This window comes from Homalodisca vitripennis, chromosome 2, assembly GCF_021130785.1.
Source record: "Homalodisca vitripennis isolate AUS2020 chromosome 2, UT_GWSS_2.1, whole genome shotgun sequence".
NCBI lineage: Eukaryota > Metazoa > Arthropoda > Insecta > Hemiptera > Cicadellidae > Homalodisca > Homalodisca vitripennis.
In genome coordinates, this window is record NC_060208.1 from 21,229,066 (window position 1) to 21,238,819 (window position 9,754).

At 32.6% G+C, this 9,754-nt stretch overlaps 2 protein-coding genes across 2 annotated transcripts; both read left to right on the forward strand.

The window, feature by feature from the left end:
• Positions 1-318: 318 nt before the first annotated feature.
• On the forward strand, positions 319-3,779 carry LOC124356215. Its single transcript, XM_046807401.1, has 2 exons — positions 319-991; positions 3,489-3,779. The coding sequence occupies exons 1-2, from the start codon at positions 704-706 to the stop codon at positions 3,699-3,701; spliced, it is 501 nt and encodes a 166-aa protein (XP_046663357.1). The 5' UTR covers positions 319-703; the 3' UTR covers positions 3,702-3,779.
• A 3,169-nt stretch (positions 3,780-6,948) lies between these two features.
• LOC124353663 (protein TSSC4) lies at positions 6,949-8,057 on the forward strand. Its single transcript, XM_046803612.1, has one exon. The coding sequence runs from the start codon at positions 7,197-7,199 to the stop codon at positions 7,860-7,862; it is 666 nt and encodes a 221-aa protein (XP_046659568.1). The 5' UTR covers positions 6,949-7,196; the 3' UTR covers positions 7,863-8,057.
• Positions 8,058-9,754: the final 1,697 nt, after the last annotated feature.

Here is a 9,754-nt window from a genome sequence, read left to right on the forward strand (position 1 = left end):
TGAAAGAAAATCAGGACAGATTCCATTGTTTTTTTATTGTCTGAAGAGAAACGTCTGATAAAAAGTGTTTTGTGGACTGAAACGAACTAAAGTAAATTCAAATCCCATGAATTAACAACAGACACGCCCTATCTATATTCTCTCAATTAAGTCCACTGCCTATTTCAGAATATCCGTCATATTACTTTAACAGTACAAGATGAAGTGATTATTGCAGCAGTTGCTCTCAGTTACGGTCCAATGGAGACAATGATGCCATTCCATCGTTCCGCAACATAAGGTGAGCGTCACGGAAGATTACCTAATTGCATTGTTTCGACCAAATTAGTGGGGTTCACTAGTATGAGGTTTCATAGACATGTTGCAATACTCTCAGTGATCTTAGTGCTTTTGGACTATTCTACTTCAAAATCTACGGACAGGAAAGTCAAGAACCAGGTAAGAGACGATGATGAAAACATTATAAAAAGCGATGGAGGGAATAAGTCTCTGGCTGGTATGAAAAATGATGAACTTAACGAAGTAAGAGGAAATGGAACACTAACAGAACCGAAGGTTTTACTAAAAAGGCCAAAGAAGACGCTGAAAGATAGATTTAAAAATCCCATCTTTGGTATAATTTTTTTCCAATTATAAAGTACAAACTAAAGATAAAAATTTCATAAATGCAACAAACTACTCAATAAAGTTTGATGAAAAGAAGATGCCACAATTAAAACCGAATGAAACTACACAACTCTTAACCTCAGATCCTGAGCTGAAGACTAGAAAGAAGTACGAATTCAAGAATACATCCAGGTCAGCTAAAGTAGCTCATCAAACTGTTCTAAGCACCAGGTTTGGTTCTTCAAAGAATGGAAACTTTTCAAAAAATGTCGAACCCACCAGTAATGTAACTGCTCCTGCAACTAAGAAAATTATTCCATCCTTAAAAAATATAACTCGATTCTCAACTTTACGCAGTTCAAACTGTCTCTCTCACTACATGCTTGTAAGTACATTTTAATTTATAAAATATCTTAGCGCTTTCTCAAAATAAAAATCCATGTTTGAATGTTGTATCCAGAACATCATGGATTTGTTTCTTCAACTAACATATCTTTAAAAAAAATTATAAAGAGTTAGTCAAACACGCCAGTAGAATTTAGTAATTTCAAAACACTCGAGTCATTTTTACACGTTCTTTTAACTCTTGTCGGAAAACTGGTTCTTATAACTTGAAGTAGTATTTAAGATTGGGAATCAGCGAGTTAACTCTTTTTTGCTGTCTCTGGTGGTGTTATGTTGTTTGGCAGAATCAGATTATGATAATAATAGGTTAAGTGGAAAAGGTAGTAACAGCAAGAGTTTGTTAGTCTAGGTAGGTTTAGTCCCAGTCTGAATACTTTTTATTCACTCCTTTAAATACATGTTAAAAGTTCGTTTAAAACGCTAGATGCACTTCCTGATTTATCACTTATTTCACTATCCCCATGTTTTTATTATACTTTTGTTCTTGGTATTTTTGTAAAATAACGTTGGAGAACTGAGACCACTTAAAAGCTCTGAACGCGCCTTTGTTACATGATGCAGAAAAATGTGCATACGTTTTCCACGACATACTGCGTGATGGTGGTTTAGGTCACTTCTGTGTCTCTATCGCCGGTGTAATACTTGACAAATTTTTAAGTTTATTCCAGTCACTATCCCTGGGCTTAATTTGAGTAGAGAAGCGAATTTTTGTTTCGATATCCTTTTCAAGCGGATAAAAGCTGTCTACAAAAATTCTGCATTTCACTTCCAGCATTTTTTCGACAAATGGTTTGATTTCATATACCTGTATATTTCTTTATGGACGTTCTGTTCTTTTATATAATAACTAATTATTGGAAACATAGGACACACTAAAAAAATGAACCGGCAAACTTGTGTAGAAATGGATACTTTTATTAATAATGGCTTTCTAACCACAAGGTCTAAGTGTTCCATTCATGTGAGACTTGCTGTTACTCTTACATTTCGTCTTAACTTTTTTGCCCAGAGGCAGAAACATTTTTCGTTTAGTTATGCAACATACGTATACTGAGTTATGTATTAAATTGCGTTTTCTTCCCCAGTTGAATTGAAAATATAAAGATACACATCTATCCGCTGAAAGATAAGGGCCAATATTTCGCTCAGAACAAAAATCGGCATGAACATTCCACGGTTGAAACGTTAAGTAAAGAGATTATACTAAGCATCTTCTGAAATACTGAGTCAAGGAGACAAAACTTAATTCCAAAACTTCTCCACAAACGTTTGAATAATTCTTCTCTGCAAATCATAGATTGAATGATTATTATTACAGTTGTCGCAGATTTTCTGTGAAAAACATATTTATCGAGTGTCTTTTTACTCAAAAAAAGGCTGGAACCCTTCTATCAAAGAATCTTACATGTTTATAATTCATTTTATTGAGACCAAAACGCCTTAATCAATTTTAATTTAAACTGCTTAACACCAATTAAGGAATGGAGCCGAATATTTATAATTTTTACTACTAGAAGATTATCTAAAATCCTTGTGGATTAAATATTTTATATGGACGTGTTCTGAGATATCACAGTGAGTGAAAAACGAATATCAGCCAATGAGAAGTTACCTCACCAACATCATTATTGCTCTTGTTACACCAGATTATTTAAATAGTTCCAACTCTTATATTGTAGGTTGCTCTGTTCTCCTACCATGTTAAAACATATATAGTTTGCTCTCTTGTTCAGTCTGAACTAGCTCTGGACTTACGGTAGAAGATATCCCAGTTAATACTCAATAAAGTTCAGAGATTGTTAGATAGATTCACACTAACTCCCAATCTGTTAATTTTTAAAGCATTGCTCCTGTAGACAATGAATGCGCTCAAGGGATAGTGTATTAATATACACGAGTATACGTCAGTAACTGTAATATATTCAGTGTATGAATCGACATTGTGAATGTTTTTATTTTGTAAAATAGTACAGGTATGATTTCTTGTTTTAGACGATTTCTTCGTAGTCTACCAGTATACACTGATTCATTTTATTTTGCTAATTTCAACTCGGTCATATTGATACATATATATTTTTTGTATATAATGCGGTGATATAATTTTTCAATAAATATTGAATCACAAAAAGTACTTGCTCCGCCGGGACTCGAACCCGGATCTCTCACTTGTCGGGTGAATGTGCTACCATTACTCCACAGAGCCCTTACTTTTTACGATTCAATTAATTTGCATTTCGCCGTATCTGTCACATATGCGTTTAAATAAACTAACATATGATCTACTATAGTATATATAAACTAAAATATATATATATATATTATTTGTGACGATTTGCGTACAGTCTTTAAACATTGTAAGAACACGAAATGCAAAAATTTCAAACATACTTTAATAATAGACTTTGGTTTAGTTTATTTTAATTGTTTGAATATTTATTGAAACAAATCTAATTAATGACGTTAATACTTTGTTCCAGTGTAACCCTGGCTCGAAGGTTAGGAATGGAGGTTGTTGCTACGGAATGATTTGTGTAAAGACATCTTTTGCCAACATATGTCTCTATTACGGATGGGACTATACCCGAGCTAGAAAAGAACATTCAGATGACATACTTCACTATGAAAGAGTGCATAAGAAAACCATGAAACCCCGGAAAAAAGCAAGGAAAACAAAAGTTATGAAAGAGTAAAAGTATTGAACTTCCACAAAATATGTACATCTTCCAAAACCTTTGACAATCGTTTTGAAATATAATATACAGGCTACAGACGTTTTAATTCATTTATAAGCATGAAGATAGGCTAACCTCACTACCAGTACTTCTTAACATAATTTTAATTAAGCTCCTTTAAAATGTTTTAAAATTAAATTAAATATTTTTACTAACGTTTATGAATAAATTGAAATGTAAACAAACTTTGTTTATGGTATAACTGTTTGATGTCTTCCTTTAGTACTTATGTATCAAAGCAGTCAAGTACAAGTCTACAAAAATTAATCTAAACAAACTCCATGACACTGTCATGTTCTGCACTAACGGTGGTGGCTCATAGTGCCTAATCTCACAGCGCCACAGCTCATAGTGTCACAGCTCATAGCGTCACAGAATTGGCCAAATGCTCACAGAGCCAACACAACCGAATAAATAATCGGATCCATGCTCACAGCGCCACAGCTCATAGCGCCACAGAATTGGTCGAGTGCTCACAGCGCCAACACAACCGAATAAATAATCGCATCCACGCTCCCAGCGCCAACAAATTACTGTGGCGCTATGAGCTGTGGCAATATGAGGCCGCACCTGCACTAACATCCACTTAGTCTTTTTCGTCTCAAAGATTGGGCTTTATTTTATATTTCAATAAAGTCGCTATGAGGAATTTAGCTTATTTTTTTAATGAAAATCAAATGTTTTATTAAACTATATGGATAAGAGGTAAACTGAATTTTAATCACTTAAGAAATTATATAGTTTAATAACATTGAACAGGAAGTGCCTTTGAAGTAAGTAGTTCAATGTGCAGGATTATTAATCATTACTATAGAATTTCGAAGATTGTGATAAGTGGGTGATATGGCATTAACCACGTGGTGGTTTTTAGGAAAAAATTTTACACAATTTAAATAAGAGAAAATATTAGAATCGTAGGTTCTCAGAAAAATAACTGTTGTGAAGTTCTACGAGATTTCCAAAATCAGCTCCCAATACTCTCTTCTAGAGTTTTGATTCAAATATTGTACGTTCACTTTCGCATTCCTAAATAAAAAATAGTGTACGAGAAGGAGCAAATTAATCTATAATAAACTGCTTACATTACCTTGTAGTGAGCAAACTTGATAATATGTTTCTTGTAAGAAAGACTCTTGAGCTTAGTTTCGTACGATCGAACTCAGCATTGTCCTGAAATTTCATTTGTTATTAATGTTAATACAATAAATCAAACGAGTGGTTATCGGCTCAATGTTTTAAACTACTTATGAAAAAGACAACCATATGCGTTTTCTCATTACTAACCATACGCTTACTACTACGTTGAAACTACTGAATTATTTATTTCATTCCTTAGAATGTTGACATTGACTGTAATGGGTTTGTCTTGTGCAAATAAGCATATTTTGGCATTAGTATGCTACTCCACATTAGGACATGTTTTACTAGCTTCAACTTAATTTCTTGCATATAAAAATAATTTAACTACCTTGGACATGTTACCATTACTGCGACAATATATAGATTCGAACTTCATCTTGTAATCTTAACACTTGGTTTGTGCGACAGGTGCCTTGGCAAACTTAGAGTACAATGCAACACAGATTAATAAAGCACAGAACACAAAAGATTTATATGTATTAAGAATATGAGGTATGTAATGTACAATGTCACATTTAGATCCAAATAAAAGCGAAGAACGTTCAGAACTGGCGCATCCTCCTTACATCCAAGAAACGAGTGACAAAGTAGAAAGGATATTAAGGAGACACAATACCGAAACTGTTTGAAACCGCTGAAGAACGTGATTCTATTGTATACGCCTTGAGTATACAACATTCCTTATAGTGTTGGTCAGTCTATTTAGGAAAACAATACATGTCCACATGAGTTTATGAACAATTAAGTACTCGAAACATTAGGCTACAGAATAATCAGCCATAGTAGAATATAGTTACAAATCCGAACATTCAATAGAATTAGATAAGACAAAAGACATACTTTCAGAAATTCTTTACTATTATTTAAGAATAATCAGAGAAATCGTAGACACAATCAAGAAAAATGTAACTTCGACATGAATGACAAAGAAGATACCATCATTTAGGTAGTATTAAACCTGGCAGCCTGTGAAACAGAATCTATGTTAATCGGGAATGTTTTCATCTTCAGTCAATAACGGTATAAAGCCCCGTCCCTTCATTTACCTGCAAATATATATTGCTAATCCTACCAGTGATTGTCTAACATTTGTTGACTGAAATGGCTCTCACAGTGTCATAGAGAGGCGAAAATATTCCAAAATTGTCATTGCGTTGGTATATTTTTCGATGCGGTGTGAACCGCCAAATCTGGATGATAATCATAATCTTGTAAAATCACAGACTCAATTTTATTATGTCGTGTCATTTTAACCTAGATATTTTTAAAATGTTTGATATTACATACCCTCTAAAAATTTATACAGTCTAATTTTAGACTGGAACTTGGTGAATTATTACGGTACTTACTAACTGTTGATGCCATCCATCTTTTACGTTCATATTTGAGGATGACTATTATAATAAAATAGAATTTAAACATCTTGATTGTATTAATCTGTTACTTACTGAGTACGCTACTATAGGTGTAACACCTGTACATTAGAACGGGATCAAAGTTATTTTCTAACTACCTACTTTCAAACCATACAAGAAAACCACTTTAGCTTTTAAGGTAGTGTTATCGTGATTTGGAACGATATTGATGTATCTTATGTTAATTAATCAAAACAGTGACTCTTTACGTAAGCCAGATATGTAAACATGATATATATACTTACTTAGATATATTGAGAATATTCCTATTCCTCTACGTAGATGAAGGACAAGAAGTTCTTTTTTAAATACAAACAATTTTATAATGATTAAGAACTTTGAAATAAGATCAGGGAAAAGAGATCATTAACGTGGTTGACTACCCCTACATAGCACTCTAGAAACTTTTGCATCTATACTAATCCATAAAACAAACTAATAACGTTCTAAGAAAGAAATAAACACTAGTAAATGCTATATCTATCATAGTTTACTCACTAGTATAAATAATGTTGTTACCAGGCGACCAGTGCACAAACAGATTGTATGAATTGTAATATGTTGCCTGCCTAATAAAGACAAAAAAGAAATGGCATTATTGTTATGGTGGCCTTGATACGACGAAGAAGAACAATAAAAATGTTTAGATGTGATGTTATGGGTGATTTATGAATATATGAATACAAATAGTGGTTTTGTTTGGTAATGTATAACACAGGATAGCTTATTGAAATTGTGTGATATTATTACAAAGTGCGTAAAAAAGGATTTTAACTAGAAACATTCTGATGGGATATTTAGTTGGAGGCACAACTTAATAACTTCAATCTGTTTTATAATTGTACAGGTTAGTTTCTGTATATCATAAAATAATAACCTATTATTAAACAAAATCAGAATGTTGAATTTTGACAATAGTTCTGGTAAATTTTTTGTTCAAAGTGACAGAGATGAAAATACTGAATTTTTAAGTCGACAAAAAAGTGTTTTTGAAAAACTTGATGCAGTTGTCAAAGATTCAGAAAAGAACCTTGAGAAACAAAACTTTAAAAGGCCTGTTATATCTGAAGACATAAGGACCCACAAAAGGCTGCGGCATGATACACGTCAATTTAGAGGTCAAGAGAGCATATTTAAACGTCCTGAAGCTCCTCCACCAGCACGTTTTAAGAACAATACACCTGACTATCAAAGACATCCTCAAAAATGGACAAAATACACGCTTAGTGATGTTTCGCAAGAAGATATGTCAGAACAAAGTAATACTGCTGCAGCCATGTCATTTCTACGGGAATTGAAAGCAAAGAAAGAAATGGAATCAATGGAAGTAGATAGTGAAGTCAAGCAAATTACATTCAAGAAACCATCAAAGCATTTAGAACCCATAGTGAGCAGTAGTGCCCAATATGATTCACCAAGTTTTCGAAGCAGTAAGGTTGTTATGCCAGAATATGTTGTTGGGGAGAAGAAAGCTTCAAAAAGAAATTCAGCAAAACCTAAAGAAAAAACTGAAAAATCCAAAGAAATCAAACTGGACCATTTGAATGAAGATGATGAACTTTGAACATTCACATAGGCTACTCAACATATTTTTACTATGTGATTCATTATACTATTGTAAATATCGTATAAAATTGAAAAAAGAAAACGTAGCCTAGCAGCTTAAATGTCAACTGTAAAAAAATTGTGTTTTTTCATATAGCTTAGATTAAACACTGTTAGGCTTCAACAATACATTAAATGATATTATTATCTAAAATGAGTATGATGCATTTGTTGCCCAAAACTTCAGAAAAAAATATTGCGTTTGTCTAGAAGGTGATTTTTATAGGTTAATGACTTGCAAGATTTAAGATGAACATTCAGAAGGTAAGCCAATAATAGATTTTTAAATCTAGCTTATTAAAAAATAATGTTACTTGGGCTGCAGTATAATAAGCGGCCAATAGGCTACAACAATGGAATTCTTGGGTAGGGTACGATAAGCGGACACCCGGTTTTTTATATCGAAATTGGCAAACGATATTACTTAATCACAACCATTGATATAATCAATCAATACTGATCAATTATTTCGAACAATTAACTTAAAAAAACCTATATCAACAGCTGTAAACACTTTCAAATAATACACTTACGGTAATATTTCAATTTTACATATAAGTCACATTTATATTATTAAAAATGGCAGTCAATTTGGGTTAGGGTACGATAAGCGGACCCGGTTTTTTATATCGAAGAATATAGTCATCGATACCTAATATTCGCATCTCAAATCCTAGACTATCAATCGATATAAAAGTACACATAGTCCTCAATAACAATCATATGTTTTAAATTAAAATATGAATTTAATATTTACAGTGATCAAACAAATTATTATAACAAAAATTAGGAAAACTGAAGACGACCATATTTACTCCTCTCACAGTTACAGTTGTTTCTTTCCCATAAATTTCATATAATGGGGTTTTCGGTACGAGTCCAACATGTTGAAGCCACGAAAAAGCAACGTCGCGGCGTCATGTAGTTTTCTAAAATAGAATGGGTTTTTAATAATCAGAATTACTTATGTGAAATTGAAATATTATCCTACGTGTATTATTTTAGAGTGTTTACAGCTGTTGATATAGATTATTAATTAAGTTACTAGTTCAAAATAATTAATCAGTATCTGTTGAATATATCGATGGTTATGATTAAGTAATATCGTTTGCCAATTTCGATATAAAAAACCGGGTCCGCTTATCGTACCCTACCCTTTTAGAAAACTGCACAACATTGCTTTGAAAGATGATAACATGTTTTAGTGGCTTCAACATTTTGGACTCTTACTGAAAACCCCATTATGTAAAAATTTGTGGGAAAGAAACAATTGTAACTGTGAGAGAAGCAAATATGGTCGTGTTCAGTTTTCATAATTTTGGTTATAATAATTTGTTTGGTTAGGCCTACTGTAAATATTAAATTCATATTTAAATTTAAAACATATGATTGTTATTGAGGACTAGTATGTGTACACAAAAGCGATTGTTCCTCACCATTGTTCTTGCCAATGTCATTACTCACTAGGCAGATAATTTTACTTTTTTGAATTATTTTAATTTCAAACAATATTTTCATTTTGTAAAGTAACAGCTGGCAATTATTAACTATGAACATCTATAGGTCAAATATTTTTATATTCAATAGTTTAGATATTTATGATCAAAATTGTTGTTTCGATTATCGTGGTGGCCACTTATAATACTGCAACTGTTACTTGTACCTATAGGCTACTCAGAACCAGTAAGTTAATTCTGAGTAAAATTACTGATGAACTTCAATTTTTTTCACATTGTACTGTACCGATCAGGCATTTCTTGCTAAGTAAGTGCCAGTAAGCCATTTTAGACCTTGGAGAGTAATAAGGTTCATCGTCCATGTGTCACACCGCTTCTGATCTTGTCAATATTG

Coding starts and splice junctions, on each gene's coding strand:
- LOC124356215 (XM_046807401.1), top strand. CDS start 704: ATGCCACAATTAAAACCGAATGAAACTACACAACTCTTAACCTCAGAT. Junction 992..3,488: donor GTCTCTCTCACTACATGCTT/GTAAGTACATTT, acceptor ACTTTGTTCCAG/TGTAACCCTGGCTCGAAGGT.
- LOC124353663 (XM_046803612.1), top strand. CDS start 7,197: ATGTTGAATTTTGACAATAGTTCTGGTAAATTTTTTGTTCAAAGTGAC.